Source organism: Scyliorhinus canicula, chromosome 12, assembly GCF_902713615.1.
Source record: "Scyliorhinus canicula chromosome 12, sScyCan1.1, whole genome shotgun sequence".
In the NCBI taxonomy this organism is placed as follows: domain Eukaryota; kingdom Metazoa; phylum Chordata; class Chondrichthyes; order Carcharhiniformes; family Scyliorhinidae; genus Scyliorhinus; species Scyliorhinus canicula.
Window position 1 is genome coordinate 136,997,944 of NC_052157.1, and position 17,876 is coordinate 137,015,819.

The 17,876-nt window shown below is 40.9% G+C and overlaps 1 protein-coding gene across 2 annotated transcripts in view; it reads left to right on the forward strand.

Moving 5' to 3' along the window:
* The window catches only part of supt6h (SPT6 homolog, histone chaperone and transcription elongation factor), a 96,597-nt gene extending 79,484 nt beyond the window's left edge, over positions 1–17,113 (forward strand). The window contains exons 30-37 of one of the 2 annotated variants that reach the window (XM_038814247.1): positions 1,232–1,470; positions 1,944–2,057; positions 6,129–6,253; positions 10,608–10,720; positions 10,929–11,009; positions 12,070–12,224; positions 13,143–13,312; positions 14,115–14,304. In XM_038814247.1, coding sequence (XP_038670175.1) covers positions 1,232–1,470; positions 1,944–2,057; positions 6,129–6,253; positions 10,608–10,720; positions 10,929–11,009; positions 12,070–12,224; positions 13,143–13,312; positions 14,115–14,304 — 1,187 coding nt within the window. Of the gene's footprint in view, positions 1–1,231; positions 1,471–1,943; positions 2,058–6,128; positions 6,254–10,607; positions 10,721–10,928; positions 11,010–12,069; positions 12,225–13,142; positions 13,313–14,114 lie in introns of both variants that reach the window. The other variant, XM_038814245.1, reaches the window with a different exon arrangement.
* Positions 17,114–17,876: the final 763 nt, after the last annotated feature.

Consider the following 17,876-nt stretch of genomic DNA (forward strand, 5'->3'; position numbering starts at 1 on the left):
CGAGGTATAAGTTGAAATTGGTAAGAGCGAATACTTCCCGGTTAACCCAACGGAGAGGGGGAGCCCATCTGGGGATGTTACCTTTTCGCCTTTCCGGATCTAGCTTCCGCTATCTGTGTATCCGGGTGACCGACGACTGGGCCTTGCTTTATAAATTAAATTATACATGCCTGGTCAATGGGGTCAAATCCGATTTGCACAAATGGGGTAACGCTCTCCCACCCCCATCCTTGATGTGCTCCTGAGATTTCTATTTCTTTTTCAGTATCTCCCCACTTTTCTCCCCAAATCCTTGTGAGAATTAATACATTTGTGTCCAGTTTCATTTGGGCAGTTAAGACCCCAAGGAGTCCACCAGGAGTTCCTCCAGAGAGATACAGTCAGGTGGTTTGGCTTTACTCAATTTATTATTTTATTATTGGGCTGCCAATATTGGGAAAGCACTGGGGTGATTAAGTGATCCAGATTCCGTATAGGGGCAAATGGAGGCGGGTTCTTGTAGAGGATCCAGCCTCGGGGCATTAGTGGCGGCATCGTTGTCATTCTCTCCGGCAAGATTTTCCTCGAATCCGGTAGCGGTGTCCACCCTGGGAATGTCTTTGCTGGCCCCTAACTTTTTGCCAGTGGGTTTAGACTCCACGTTTAGGTGATGGGAGGGGGAGGGTTTGAAGAGGTTTGGGGACTTCTTTGTGGAGGGAAGGTTTGCCAGCTTTAAGGAGCTATCGGAAAAGTTTCAACTCCAATTAAGAGACAATTTGGCATGGCCAATCCACCTACCCTGCACATCTTTCTGTTGTGGGGGTGAGACCCACGCAGACACCGAGACATTGTGTGAACTCCACACGGGCAGTGACCTGGGGCTGGGATTGAATCCGGGTCCTCGGTGCCGTGAGGCATCAGTGCTAACCACTGCGCCGCTGTGCTGCCTTCTTCTTGATTGTTTATTGTGTTCATTTTGCATTGTAACTTGAATTAACTGTTTTATATTATTTTGCTTATAATAAAAAAGTCAATAAAAATATATTTTTTGAATGTTATCTTAATGTAATAAAATCTCAGAGACCTTGGATTTGAAAGCTGTTTTTCTCCTCCGCAATCAAGTTAAGAAAGCATTTTATTTTTACATACGTGTGAACCTGTAGGTCTTCGGTAGTCTGTAAAAACTGAAATGTTTGATTTTTAAAAATGGAATTATTTTATTAATAATTATTTACTCTTAACTCTCCAATAGCGTACATCAAACGAGTAATAGTGCACCCATCATTCCACAATATCAACTTCAAGCAGGCCGAGAAGATGATGGAAACAATGGACCAAGGAGATGTTATCATCAGACCTAGCAGCAAGGGTGCAAACCACCTCACTGTAACTTGGAAAGTGACAGATGGGATCTATCAACACATAGATGTGAGAGAAGAAGGCAAAGAGAATGCTTTCAGCTTGGGCCAGTCTCTTTTGATCAACAATGAGGTAAGGAAAAAAGCACATCTGAATCTTACTTTATTGTAAATCGAGATTTTATGAAGTTCCATTGAATTTGTATTTAGTGAAATATGTGGAAACTCTGGTGCCTAAAATAGGAATCAGAAAATGTCCTCAAAGTGACTATAGATTTTTTCTCTGCAACAAAAAGCCTCTATGATTTTAAAAATAGATTTGGTCATGGTTACTGTAGACTTCAAATTTAGAGTAAATTATCTCTAATGTGAAATAATGTATATTTTCATGCACTTCAGATTTTCTTGTGGCTATAAGTGGAGACTGTATATCTCAATGTAGTGCATGAAACACCTTTTATATTCATTGAAGTTTTTCTTTCAAGTAGTCCTGCAATGCTTATTGTTTATATATGATATTCATATGTTTATGTATCTTATTGAAAATTGCATCTTGCATTATTAGGTTCTTACAGTTTTTAATTTGCAATGTCATTCATTATCCAGGAATTTGAAGATCTTGATGAAATTACTGCTCGCTTTGTGCAGCCAATGGCGTCTTTTGCTCGTGACCTGCTATATCACAAATACTACCAGGATTGCAGTGGCGGAGACCGCAAGGTATTTGCACAGCCTGTGAACTGATTAGTTCAATAATGGTTTCGTGGGGGAACAATTCGAAGAGCTTTACTAATTCCGAATAAGAAAATAGAAACACAATTTTGCTTTTCAACTGCACATTAATGTTAATCTTTACACAACCAGTTTTTAATGTGTCTCAATAATGTGGACACTAAATTATCCTAATGCAAACAAGCAAGTTTGCTTCAATTATTTCTTCAGTTTCCGGAACGTGAGCTTGGCTGGCTTGGTCAATATTTATTGCCCTCCATTTCGGAGGGCATTTGAGAGTCAACCCACATTGCTGTGGACCTGGAGTTGCATGTAGGTCAGACCAGGTAATGAGGGCAGATATCCTTCCCTAAAGGACATTGGTGAACCATATAGGTTTTTACGACAATCGACAATGGTTTCATGGTCATCATTAGACTTTTCATTCCAGATTTTTATTAAATTCAAATTTCACCATCTGCTGTGGTGGATTTGAATCCTGGTTCCCAGGTCTTGCTCTGTGTCTCTGGATTACGAGTCCCATGACAACGCCATTGCCTAAATGATTGTTTTTGCCGTCGATGGGGTGGTGGTGGTGGGAGAGTGCAGATTCATGAAGAGACGCTCGACATGGACAGTCATCGGCCCCATTCTTGGTTACAGGAACCTGTCATATTTCTGGTAGTGGAGTAATTTTGAGAAAATGGGCAGAATTCAGGATATAAATTACTTTAAAATGTGCTTTCAACCTAAAGGTTGTTTTAAAGGCACTAACTCAAGATGGTGGGGCTGCAGGATCTAGTAAATCAACATGCTGCAGGCAATGGAAGATAATTTGACATTCAAGCAAACATCACCCCCCTTCCCACCTCTGCTGTGCTGCCATTTGTTTCTCAATAGGGGTCATTATCAAGCAAAACTGGTGGACTTTCCTCTGGAGGAATAGGATTAGGTGGTTTTGACTAAATGGGAAACAAATGAACAGGGGACTGGAGGGAAAGAAATTTCCCCCAGCAGAATGCAAAGGAGTCACTCTGTCACAAGTAGGCTTCAATGAAGCCAACAATGAAGTTACTGTGAAAAGCCCTTGTCGCCATTATAACTTATGAAGGTGGACCTTCATAAATGACCTTAGCTAATATGGGAATTGAGCCCATGCTGTTGGCGTCGCTCTGCATCACGAACCAGCTGCCTGTCCGGCTGAATTAAGGATTTTGACGCTGTGAGGTTATAATTTGGAATACATTTCTAGAAAGAGTGGTGGAAATAAATCCAATGTTAGCTTCAGAAAGGGAGTTGGATAAAAACTTGGAAGAATTTGACAGCTATAGGGAAGAGTAGGGGGTAATAGACTAATTTGGTAACTCTTTTCTAAGACACTATGTATGGCCTGTACCGACTCTTGTTATTTTATGATTCTCTAATTAAATAATTACCGTATCTGTCTAGTGGTAGAAGCCACACTGAGATTGTGGAACCAACTGAGACACCACTTAGGACTGACGACAGTGGCCCCCATCTGCAAGTACCAAAGAGCCTGAGCTCTTTTTATATGGAGAGGAGCAGGTGCGCTAGCCTTTTCCTCACTTATCGCCTGCCGAAGGCGCCTCGGCTGACAATCAGCAGTGCCACTCAAGGCCGCAGACTGGCTGCCCGACTTGGCCGAGTTCCTCAAGGGGCATTTACAGTGCCAGGGTCCCAGGTTAAATTCCCGCTTGGGTCACTGTCTGTGCGGAGTCTGCACGTTCTCCCCGAATCTGCATGGGTTTCCTCCGGGCTCTCCGGTTTCCTCCCTCAAGTCCCAAACGACATGCTGTTAGGTCATTTGGACATTCTGAATTCTCCCTCCGTGTACCCGAACAGGCGCTGGGATGTGGTGACGGCTTTTCACAGTAACTTCATCGCAGTGTTAATGTAAGTCTACTTGTGACAACAAAGATTATTATTATTAGAATTGGAGAAAATAAAATACGCTATTTGGGGATCAGAGGAAGGCTTCCGCAGCACGTGGAGGCTATTCGCCAGCCTGTTCTAAGACCTGTTTGTGACCAGCAACCAATAAGCAAGGAGAGCGGGGATGGAGGGAGGACCGAATCGGATAACGGTGAGCAAGGTTGGGGGGGGGGAAACAGAAGGGCAGGGGTTAAAGATGCCAAGGCAAGCACTGGGCCAGCAGGGCAGGGGAGCCAGAAGGAATAAAGTGTGAGTGCACATACGGGGGCAACCATATTAGCAAAGTTGAGGCGACACAGCCGATGTTAAACACACCACCCCCTGGTATGCTCTAGTACCAGGGACCACAGGGGCATGAGGAAGACAGTACGGTTGTGACAACCGACCTCCGGTGGCTCAAAAATAGGAGCCCCCACACGTGTAAATAAGTTATTTTCTTGAATGTATAAAGGTTTGTTTGTCGTTCATTATTTACTTTTATATACCCATTTTGTAGATTCCTATTTTTCTTTTTTTCTCCATCTTTTTCTTTTTTTATTATTGTGTTACCCATAGCAAATGTCATGTAAATAATTGTAAAGCCAATAAAAATATTTTTTGGAGAATCATTGATAAATATGACAAAGGGCTGAGACCCTAGTGCAGATTCCTAGGGAACACCTATTGGTACTCGTGCTGATGAGAAAATATGTTTATTTATGAAAATCTTACTCTGTACTAACTAGCAAGGACAACTTACATACTACATTTCCAGCTTTGGTATAAAGCTTTATTTAGTTCCAGTAGCGCAACATGATGCTGACCATCTTCCGCCATCAGTTATCATTTTGTTCTCCATTTTTATTCGAAAAGGTTTGTGGGTGCTTGTATCTTGAGCTGTCACACCTTTCTTCGTGTGAGTGATTGTTGCAACTTTGATTTTCCCCTCCTCATGCTCCTGTACAAATGGGCAAGTTCTATTTGACTCACTAATATGACTAGTGTAACATAAAGTCACATTCTCCTTGGTTAGTGCATTTGATGATCCATACTGTTCTAGTTATCCATTAAACCAGATCAGATAGTTATAGCTTTGAATCGAGATGTGATAGCCACAGGATTCGGGATGTAAACCGCTGATTAGCAGAATGATTAGCTGAGCAATCCTAAATTGCATTTAGACAAGCAAATGTGCAAGCTAATTTTCTGTTGGGCAGTCATCTGTTGTAGCGATAATTATGTTCACAAATCCAGCAAAATTTGAATGCAGTTTTTTTTGTGTAATGGAGCTTTGGAAAGATTGACCAGCAATATGTTGCTGATGAAAATAATAGGAGCCTGGGATTCAACTAAGGCAGTGGTTTAATCAAAGTTACCTGTTTACATGGATTTTAAACAACACTTCAAAAACGTGGTGGCTAAGGTAGGATGCTTCCCATATTAAATGCTTAGCAACAGAGTTACTTCTTAAAACAACAGGACCGAACACCAATTTCAGTTTTATAAATCATTTGGTCATCCAGTGGGGGTTAATCTGCCAGTGTTTAGTCACTGGAGGAGACACCGTCGACATGCAATTTTAATTAGCCACCAAGGGAAGGTTCCTTCTATTATGGGGAAGATTGGTTAGCTCAGTTGGCTAGATGGCTGCGGTTACCTTCTCAACTTTGTCCCTCGTCTGGGATGTGGTGATCCTCAGGTTATAGCACCACTGTTCAGCGCTCTCTCAAAGGGGAGAGCAGCCTATGGTCTTCTGGGATATTTAGTGTTCCACTGTGCTAATTTAAGTGATGTCAATGGCTAGGAATTGTGCCTTAAATTTGTCGATCTTAATGAAGAAAACTAAACACTGTAGGCAGTAGGTCAGTCAGTGTCTGCAGAAACAAGTCACGTTAATGTTTTCATTGCATAAACCGAACTTATTTTCCTAATGAATTTTTTTTCTTTTTTTATAAATTTAGAGTACCCAATTATTTTTTTTCCCAATTAAGGGCCAATTTAGCCGCCCGCATAATGAACTTTAAAATTAATCTGTGCCTTTAAAATGTTCCCTTTAAACAGTCATTTTTGGCAGGTTACATCATACCTTCATATTCTGTGTGATGAATCAAAAATATTAAATATGCCATTAATTATTTTTCTTCTCAGAAAATGGAAGAGCTTCTATCAAAATCCAAAAGAGAAAAGCCCTCTTTTATTCCCTATTATGTTTCAGCATCAAAGGAACTTCCGGGAAAGTTTTTGTTAGGCTACCAACCTCGAGCTAAACCAAGGTTGGTATCCCCAAAATGTTCTATATTTTCAAATATAAAACTAATTTTCTGAGTAGGCCCATGTAATTATTGTATTCAAAGACATGTCCGCTCCCTAGGCCCTGCAAAATATTTATTATGGATGTAATTGTTATATTCGCGTGCTCCATTGCAGAAAATGAGGGAAGCCAGTAGTATCTCACTAGTGGATTTATAAAGCGTATGGCAGTATATCTAGAAGTCTTGAGCTGAAAAAGCATCTGACTTTCCACTATGTCACATTGTTTGAATTTTTCTTAATGGTACTGACTCGTTAACTGTACCTAGCAGTATTCCTGCACTATGCTCACCACAGATGACTAAAGAGTCTGCCACAACTCGGGTGTTTTAATTTATTTCAATGATAATGTACTACATCTTGATTAATAAGGGGATCAGGGGTTATGGGGAGAAGGTAGGAGAATGGGGATGAGAAAATATCAGCCATGATTGAATGACGGAGCAGACTCGATGGGCCAAGTGGCCTAATTCTGCTCTTATGTCTTATAGTAGAAACCAAAGATGTGAATTTGTTAGAAATTTGCGTATTTGGAATGGATTTAAAGCTACAGTCCGACTGTGTTGCAGATGGGTATCTTTGATCGGTTTAGGATCCGAGGAATTTATCTGTAATTCTTTTTGTAAAGGTAGAAAATCTATTGTATCAATATTTATGGAGAAGAAATTTTATTGAAGGGACCCTACAACAGTTACTTGCGGTATGTAGACATTGCTGGCATGGTCAGCATTTATTGTCCTTGAGAAGGTGGTGATGGGCTGTCGTCTTGAGTCGCTGCAGTTCATGTGATGGAGGTACATCCAGAGTGCTGTTGGGAAAAGAGATGCAGGATTTTGACCCAACGTCAGTGAAGGAACAGCAATATAGTTCCAAGCCAGGATGGTGTGGCTTGCTTGGGAATTTATAGCTGGCAGTTTCCCGTGCAGCTGTCGTCCTTGACCTTCCAGGTGGTAGCAATTGTGGATCTGGAAGGTACTGTTGAAGGAAGTTTGGAAAGTTGCTGTAGTGCATCATGTAGTTTGTACACATATCTACCACAGTGCAACGGTGGTGTGAGTGAGTACTTAGTGGTGAATTGGGGTCCAATCAAGGATGCTCCTTTGTCCAGGATAATGTTGTGCTTCTCAAGTGTTGTTGGCGATGCCTTCATTCAGGCAAATGGAGAATATTCCACCACGCTCCTGACTTGTGGCTTGTAGATGGTGCGCAGGTTTTGAGGAGTCAGGCGGTGTTACTCCAAATCTTCCAGCCCCTGGCCTGCTGTTGTAGCCATAGTATTTATATGGCTGGTCTGGTTCAGTCTCCAGTCAATGGTAACTCCCAGGATATTGATACTGAGGGATTAGGCGATAGTCATGCCATTGAATGTCATAGGCTAGCAGTTAGATTCTGCCTTATTGAAGATGGCCTTTGCGCAGCACTGGTCTGGCACAAATGTTACTTGCCACTTATCAGCCCAAATCTGAATATTGTCCAGGTCTTACAGAAGTAGTCCATGGCCAAATGCAGCATCAAAGGAGTTGTGAATGGTGCTGAACATTATGCATTCATCTGCAAGCATTCCCTTCTGACCTTACGTTGAACAGATGGTCATTGATGAAGGAGATGAAGATGGTTAGGCTGGGACACTACCCTGAGAAATTTCTGCATCGATATCCTTGGACTGAGATGGTTAATCCCCAAAAAACAAACCATTTTCCTTTGTGCTTGGTGTAGCTCCAGTCAGTGGAGACTTTTCCCCCTTATTCCCATTGACTCCAGTTTTGCAAGGGGTCCTTGTTGCCAGACTCAGTCAGATGCTGTCTTGATGTCAAAGGCACCTCCCCTCTGGTATTCAGCTCTTTTGTCCAAGTTTGAAGCAAAGTTGTAATGAGGTCAGGAGCTGAGTAGCCTGGCAGAACCGAAACTGTGTGTCAGTGAGTAGATTATTGTTGAGTAAGTTCCACTTGATGGCACTATTGGTGAAACCTTCAGCACTTTGATGATCAAGAGTAGACTGATGGGGCCGTTATTGGTCAGGTTGGCTTTGTCCTGTTTTTGTGGACCGAATATACCTGGACAATTTTCCACATTGTCAAATAAATGCTAATTTTGTAGCTGTACTTGAACAACTGAGCAAGGGACAGGGCAAATTCTGGTGCACAGGTCTTGAGTGCTTTTGTCAGGGCCCATAGCCTTTGCAGTATCCATTGCATTCAGCCATTTCTGAAGACTGGCATCTGTGATGCTGGAGATCTCCTGAGGAGACTGAGATGGATCGTTCACTCGGCACTTCTGGCTGAATGTGGTTGAAAATGTCTTTTGCACAGATGTGCTGGCGTCCCCCATTATTGAGGATGGGGATAGTTGTGGAGCCTCCTCCTTCAGATAATTGTTTAATTGTCCATCACCATTCACAACTGGATGCGCAGAATTGTGAACTTGGATCTGATCCGTTGGTTGTAGGATTGCTTAGCTCTATCTATTGCATGCAGCTACCACTGTTTGCCATACTTCACCAGATATGCCAGACGCTGCTCCTGGCATGCTCTCCTGTAGAACCCAGATTCATTCCCCAGCTTGATTGTAATGGTAGAGTGCGAGATTTGCCAGGACAGCAGGTTACAGATTGTGGTAATGGAAACATAAGAACATAAGAACTAGGAGCAGGAGTAGGCCATCTGGCCCCTCGAGCCTGCTCCGCCATTCAATGAGATCATGGCTGATCTTTTGTGGACTCAGCTCCACTTTCCGGCCCGAACACCATAACCCTTAATCCCTTTATTCTTCAAAAAACTATCTATCTTTACCTTAAAAACGTGTAATGAAGGAGCCTCAACTGCTTCACTGGGCAAGGAATTCCATAGATTCACAACCCTTTGGGTGAAGAAGTTCCTCCTAAACTCAGTCCTAAATCTACTTCCCCTTATTTTGAGGCTATGTCCCCTAGTTCTGCTGTCACCCGCCAGTGGAAACAACCTGCCCGCACCTATCCTATCTATTCCCTTCATAATTTTAAATGTTTCTATAAGATCCCCCCTCATCCTTCTAAATTCCAATGAGTACAGTCCCAGTCTACTCAACCTCTCCTCATAATCCAACCCCTTCAGCTCTGGAATTAACCTAGTGAATCTCCTCTGCACACCCTCCAGTGCCAGTACGTCCTTTCTCAAGTAAGGAGACCAAAACTGAACACAATACTCCAGGTGTGGCCTCACTAACACCTTATACAATTGCAACATAAAAACAATTCTGCTGCTGCAAATGGCCCAGTTTTGAGATGCTAGATCTGTTCGAAATCTATCTATTTAGCACAGTGGTTGTGCCACACAACACAATGGAGAGGTATCCTCAGTGTGAAGACAGGACTTGTCTTGACAAAGACTGTGCAGTGTGCTCTCCTACCAATATTGCCATGGACGGTGCATCCGCGACCGGTAGATTGGTGAGGATAAGGTCAAGGAGGTTCTTCCTTGTTGGCTCCCTCACCAGCTGCCGGTCTATCAGTTATGTCCTTTAGGACTTTTTAAAAATTCTTTCGTAGGGTCTGGGCGTTACTTGCTAGGCCAGCATTTCTTGCCTACCCTCTGCCAGCTCAACCTGTGGTGGTGCTACTGAACCACTCTTGTTGATGGATGTTGAAGTCCACCCAGAGTACATTCTGGGCCATTGCCACCCTCAATACTTCTTCCAAGTGGTGCTCAACATGGAGAAAACTGATTCATCAGCTTAGCTGGAAGGGGGATAGCGAGTGGTAATCATCAAGAGTTTTCCTTGCCCATGTTTTACCAAACCATAGAATCCCTACAGTGCAGAAGGAGGCCATGTGGCCCATCGAGTCTGTACCGACCCTCTGAAAGAGCATGCTATCTCGGTCCACTCTATCCCCATAACCCAACCTAACCTGCAACTCTTTGTGACTGTGGGAGAAAACCCACGTAGACACAGGGAGAAAGTCGAAACTCCATATAGACACTCAACCAAAGCCAGAATTGAACCAAGGTCTCTGCCACTGAGAGGCAGCAGTGCTAACCACTGCCACGGTGCCGCCTCATGAAGCCATGAGACCTCATGAGTCCAGAATCGATGTTGAGGACTCCCAAGCACCGCCCTCCCAACTGGATACCACTGTGCCACCACCTCAGGGGGTGTGTCCTCCTGGTGAGACAGGACATTCCCAGAGATGGTGCTGCTGGTGTCTGGGACACTGTAAAGTATGAAATGATAGTGCATTTAAAACCAGGACGCTGATATTGCAATTCTAAAAAAATTAGTTTACCAAAATATTTTAATTACATTGCTTTCTGTCTACACTCTAAACACCATGTGATTTTATAGGGTGGAGTTTGTTACAGTGACACCAGAAGGATACCGCTACAGGGGGCACGTCTTTCCAACTGTGAATGGACTATTTAGATGGTTTAAAGATCATTTCCAGGATCCTGTGCCAGGTAAGACCACAGGTGCCAACAAAGGAAACTGAAAACAGCGGCTGCATGTTTTATAACAGACTGAAATTAAGTGGCAGCAAAAATGCTGACGTGGTTGACTTTTAATATCATGAATCTATTCTCTTAAAGCTTTTACCATAAAGTATACATTGACATATATGATTTTTTAAACTGTGAAAAGTGAAATAAGTGCAATCACTGTTTACAGGTATTACACCTTCAAGCACAAGCAGATCCAGCAGAACACCTGCCTCTATGGATGCAACACCAGCTAATATTAATTTGGCAGGTATGTGTGCACAATTGCTTGCTTTTCTTTTTACCACTATCAGACACTTTATATTCCTGATTGTATAATACTATACTCCTGCAGTTTTATCACTGTTAAACAATGCTGGATGATAAGGAAATTTGTAATTTTCAGCTACTAAAACAGATAGTTACAGTGAGAAATATTATTTGTGCTACTTCATCATTTCTAAGTATGACTTTGGTGCCCTCAGTTCAATACCTCCTTTAACATCATTGCTGTTAATATCATTCAAACCCCCTGTATTTCATATTTAGCCGGAAGGAACAAAGATCAATCTTTGTTTAGTGTCTTGATGCTTAATCTAATGTGGTTTTAATAAACCAGTGAAGGAGATTGGGTCAGATATCACTTCTTGTCCTACAAGTTTCCCATATTCTGTGGTGAGGATCTGTGACACACAAGATCATCTTGCTAATTCTATTTAATATTTAGCTGATAAAGTCATTTCCTGGTGGGCAGCAGAACAAATTGGGTATGGTTTGATTTTGTAGGGGTGCTAGCCCTGAGCTCCAACCCCACCCAAAAAAGGTTAGGTATTAGGGTAATAACACTGATAAGCCTGGATTTATATAATGTGGTTTGATTTGTCTTGACATGTATACCTGAAAAGAAAGTGGTTCTATTTTGTGGCATTTATTCTGATTGTCGTAATGTATGTTAGTTGCATTTCCAGTAACTAATATTAAGAGCCATACGCTCACACACTGAATCTATCCGGCTGGTTTAGCACACTGGGCTAAATGGCTGGCTTGTAATGCAGAACAAGAAAGCAGCGCAGGTTCAATTCCCATACCAGCCTCCCTGAACAGGTGCCGGAATGTGTTGACTGCGGCTTTTCACAGTAACTTCATTGAAGCCTACTTGTGACAATAAGCAATTATTATTATCTTAAACCTGGTAAGTTTTTCAGTGTAATTAAAATAGAACTTGTTATTTTTATGCTTCAGGTATGCGAATGAAATGAGATTTTCTCTAAATCAGTATATTACTGGTATCCAGAGTAATTAACAAAGCAATAATTATCTTTCTGTGCTAGATCTTACACGGGCAGTTAATGCACTCCCACAGAACATGACGACACAAATGTTCAATGCCATAGCAGCTGTTACCGGACAGGGTCAGAATCCGAATGCTACGCCAGCACAGTGGGGATCAAGTCAATATGGCTATGGAGGAAGCAGTGCCTATCATGTATGTTGCTGCTTTTAAGATTTCTAATTTCAACTTTTTAAACACTACATGTTGGTGCTGATTTTTAAAATGTTTTGTCCTGAATATTACACCCATGTCCCACAGTTTAACTACTTTCTAGACATTACCCAAAACACCCACCACACAAAATGGAAGCCTTCCTCTTCACGTTTGAAATACCCCCAGAATAATTATCAGCCAAGCTCTCAACTATGCACTGACAGTGAAATAAACCTGTATCATTGCTTCCAGAGAGTGATAATTGTAATGTTGAAAATATTGGCCTGTTGCCTCAATTTCTGCCAGATACTATGCATGCATATACAAAGTGCATGGCACTTTAGAGACCTTGCACAATCTGAGCTGGTCCATAATGTGGAGAAATATTTGCAGTCCACTGAAGATGAATTCCCCCCACACTCCGGTCAGCCTGGGCAATCCCCTTGCTACCAAAGTTTCAACTTCACAGATGGTAGAGCCTGAAGTAAATGAGGAATGCGGTGGACTGAGCTTGGGAGAGAAATTTTCTCCAGGGACCTTGCCAGTAAATGTGAGCTCAGCCAACAATAAGCCACAACACTACCTCCGAGGTTCAGGTCTGCTCAAGTGAATCCCCATTGTTCTGCTCTCATGCCATAGCTTGTGCAGATGCTCACTTTTATTTTATTAGAATGCAATATTTTATCAATCCAAAATACAAATGACAAAATCTTCAGTTATTGTGTTTTCTGCAATTTAATTTTTCAACATCCCTTTAAGGGGCATAGATATCCAGGGGTGTACATGCTTGTATATTTTACTCTAGTTGTACTGAGCGTTGGAGCAACACGTAACTTACCTTGGTTAAAATATTAACAAGAATGGTGTAATCGCAATAATTTTTTAATTGAACCTGATTATGCGTTTATCCTGTTCCAGGTTTTTGCCACTCCTGCACAGCAGCCATTAACAACACCGTTGTTGACTCCAAGCTACTCATACACAACACCAAGTCAGCAACCAATGACAACACCTCAGTACCATGGTAATGCTACACCTCAAGCTACTGTTGTACCACCAACTCCAACCCGACAAAGGTCACAGCCAAAGTGAGTACTTTTGGAGAGTTTATTGGCACTAGTTTAAAAGGTACAGTAATTAGTGCGGATTGGAACAGGACGTTGCTTGGGGTCATGGAACAGTTACGCAAGTGGGAAATGTGGGGCAGCATGGTGGCACAGTGGTTAACCCTGCTGTCTCACGGTGCCGAGGACCCGGGTTCGATTCGGCTCCTGGTACTGTCCGCGTGGAGTTTGCACATTTTCCCCGTGTCTGCAGGGGTCTCGCCCCCACAAACGAAAAGATGTACATGGTAGGTGGATGGGCCATGCTAAATTGCCCCTTCACTGGAAAAAATTGGGTACTCTAAAAAATTTTTTTTTAAAGTAAGTGGGGAAAGCTATGGCATTAAATTCAATGTGGGCAGATGTGAGGCCATTCTTTTAGATCCAGGAATGGTAAATTCGAGCATGTTCTAAGAGTTGACTCCCACTGACATGCGAAACAATGTGCTCCGAATGCTAAGATAAAAATGTGCCCATGGTTTGTACTATTTACCTTTCAAAGATTGGGGTTGTCTTGCAGATTAAAATGGGAAGTGAAACGTTTTAATCAGTCATGAAACAACCTTAAAATAGCGATTAATTATCAAATATGAAGCTCAGACAGAGAATGGGTACAGGTTTACATCTGCCACCCACATGCAGCCATGTCCCAATCTCAGGCATTCAGTTCATGCTTGTGATTGAAAGATGTGTTGGATTTATGCATGGTTTACAGCTTTAGCAAAATTTCACACTGCGCCAGCATGGATTCAAGAAGACTAACACTGTTTCTCATCCTTTGTCTTAGGACTTCAACTGCTCATACTGCAGTTGACTGGGGTAAAATAGCAGAACAGTGGCTGCAGGAAAAAGAACAGGAAAGACGAAAACAGAAAGCAAAGATGACTCCTCGGCCATCACCAAGTCCCATGATTGAAGGGACCCCGATGTCCATCGCTGGTGACGCCACCCCATTGCTAGATGAAATGGATCGGTAGAGGAGGACAAAATGAACAGCATTTGAACTTTAATCCCACTTTAGCTGGGTCTGCTATTTTCAGTGTTTCCCTACACCAAACAGCTATTAGCTAGGGATTTTATTTTCTAAGCTATGTATTGGCTATTTTCGGAATGTCTGTGACACTCAGTATTGCCCGTACAACAGGAAGTGTGATGCTTACAGAAACCCAAGGGAAATCACTGGAACTCTGGAATGGAATAGGCTGATGGGCTTGTGTACTATGACAAATGGCTGAACCAGTGAGTGCATATCCCACCCTTATTGCACATGTGCAAAGAAATGGCAGTTTACAGACCACCTAATTTTAATTTCTACAGAGCTCGAATTTCAGAACATTTGTAACCGTTAAGTAATGGATAACTGTAAAGCATACTGGTTATCACCTGCTTGACAAATGCAAATGCTTCATATACTATAATGGTGTACATAAGTGGGTATATGCAAAATTGTTTTTTTTATGCTTGTGGTGATCACCAGCATGTTCTGGTGGGAAAAGATAGTTTAAATTGTACTTGATTTAATAAGATCCTTTTCCCTTTAAATAAAAAGAGCATTTAGTTTTCATGACACTTTCTCACATTCTGGTTATTTTTTAACTTATCAAATCACAACAATATATTTCAGTGACCTAATAAGCACTTGAAGAATGAAATGGTTCAACCACAAATAGCTTAACTTCTGCATCTGTATTTCAAAGCCATATAGTATGTAAAGGGAATTTCATAATCTCAGACTGAGTTTAATCCATTTACAATATCTGAAATATCTGAATTCCGATGGTGTGTTAATAAATGTATGTTTATATGTATATACACATACATATAATAGTGGGTTTATTCCATTTTCAGTTTTCCTTTGCAGCACCAAATGATGATCTGACAGATGGAAGCTAAGCTCTGACAATTGTACTGAGTCACCTGATCTCGAGCGCCATTGTGCAATGTAATTTGATCTGCAGCAGTTGTAGTAATATATACAGGGTATGCTGTTTCCCGACAGCAGGTACTGAAATGAAATATGCTGCTGTGATCCAAATCACTTAGTACGATAGTACTTCAGCTCAACTCAACTCACCCAGCCAACAGTCTATCCTGTGGCTTTTACTACGAACAGAAAACCACCCCACACATTCCACTTGTAAGGAATGATGTAGTGAATGGAATAGATGTACCATTTTTAGATCTGTTCAGTCACCTGAATGCCTTCATATTATTCCTTTGAAAGATTCCAACTTGTGTGCTCTATATTTTTCATTGTTCAGGCAAAATGGCACCCAACCTACATTAAATTACTCCCTTGTATCACATTTGTCAATAATGTGTTTTAAAGCCCTTTCAGAAACATGGCTCAGAAATAATCGAAGGCCTTTATGAAGTATATCCTTGAGTATTATCCAAGATATTGAAACCAAAGGGAGCTTTTAGCCAGTTTGTATTAAATATTTATTTTGTTTCTGGAAAAATGTTAGTGGAAATACCACCATCCTCCTTTACCTGTATTTCATTGCTGAAATTGGATGCCTTCTCTGAAACAGGGCCATACCTGGATTAAAAGTGCTTGAACCCAAGGCAATAAGGTTTAAATGTGGGTTAATGCAATTTTAGAGCTAGTACATTGTCCAAATTCTTGTTTTCAACTTGGCTTTTTAATAATAAGGCAAGTAGGGAAGTTACTTTCATAGCGAGTGGGTGATGTTTCAGTTGAAAAGTGGGAAGTTGGTAATGATTTACGCATGAGACATATTTAGGGTTTGCTTGTGCTACATTAATAAGCATTTGACCTAATGCGATGTCTTGTTTACCAAATTAATCATTAGAATTTACAATATCACAAGCACTGAAATTAATGGATTGCAAAGGCTTATGAAACTGAGGACTTGCCTTGTCTTAATGGCATAGAAATGTTGGACATCGATAGTTTGACAAGGGAGTGATTTTGATCAAGTAGGAAGAATATATTAAAATAAAAGCAAAATCCTGCGGATGCTGGAAATCTGAAATAAAAGCAAAGGCTGGAAATACTCAGATCTGGCAGCATCTATAGGGAGAGAGAGAAACAGTTAACGTTTTGAGTCGAATATGACTTCAGAACAGGAAGCATACATGTCTATCCAAAATGAGTGCTTCATTTTGTTTTTAATTATTTTTCATTCTGGAATAATTTGACACAATCTTGAATTATGTCACCCTGAGGAGAGTTGACACTTTCAATACATTCTTCACCTAGTTAACTAAAAGCTTTTGTAAAAGTACTGTGAATTCAAATATTATTATACGTGCATTTTGCAACTGCAACAAGCAAGCAGGTACAAACTTAGCCATATGCAATTTTAGTAAATCCGCTGTGGCACAGCTATCTGACCTGCAAAAGCATCCGAATTTGCAGAGTTGTAATTAGGTTAAATGTGAGCAAGCTTGGGCTGTGCACCTAAGGCGGTTTTATGCACACTGGGAACTGTATTATGCTTTGAAATATAATGTAATTCTGTTCCATTTTACACTGAAGAAAAATATGTTTAAACCTACATAAATGATAATATCTTAAATCTACTTATTCGTTAGTTTATTTGTGAGAATGGCTTTTCCCACTGATTACCCATGATGGGAAATATATGGAAAATAATGGGATTCTCTTTACATTCTATTATTTCAATAATTTAAAGTTTTATGGTTTAATAAATGAGCGTTAAGTTGTATTTGCATCTCAAGGAAACTTAAATCATATCATGCTTTCCATTCTTGATGTCTGTTGTATCTTTCCATGAATAAAGCAAATACACCAAGACATTCATGTTTCAATATTTTAATGACTGAATCCCATAAAAGTTCAACGGTTGCCTGTGACATCTTGGTTTGCAAAAAAAATGTTGCCAGTGTAAGTTAATCAGTATATAATGTCCTATTCCGAAGGTAGGTTCCGGGTTTTTCCAAGTACAAAACTGTATTCAATTAAACTTTTGTTCGGAATGTCTCTTGAGGGAATCTGTTTTACTCTCCAAATCTAAACTTTTATTCTCAAAGGAAATGTAATACTTAAAGGATTATCTTAAATACTGGAAAACCTACCCCACTTATTTTGTAACACACAACCAGAAATTGCTATCTCAGTTGAGCAGCTCCACCGTTCGCTTTTTGACAACTGCATCTCACTGTTCAATTCACTGTTACAAAGCAATGAATAATGTGAAGTTATTATATTTGCACAGTGGAAAATATAAAACTCATTGCAAAGTATGCCTTGCCCATTTTTAAATATCCTTTTAACAAATGATTGTTAATTACTGTCAAACATTCTCTCTAACTCTGAAAATTAACTATTACAAGCATGGGGAGTATGTTGCAAACTTTTTAAAATGTTAAGTTTTTACTTTTTGCATTTGTTTCTGAACCTGACTTGTCAGATAATTTCTTTCACTGTAATTTGCATCACTTTCTGAGGCATTGAATTGTTAGTTTCATGATATGATGGCTACGAAGCTGAGGACCCAGGTTCAAATCCCGGTCCTGGGTCACTGTCCATGTGGAGTTTGCTCATTCTCCCCGTGTCTGC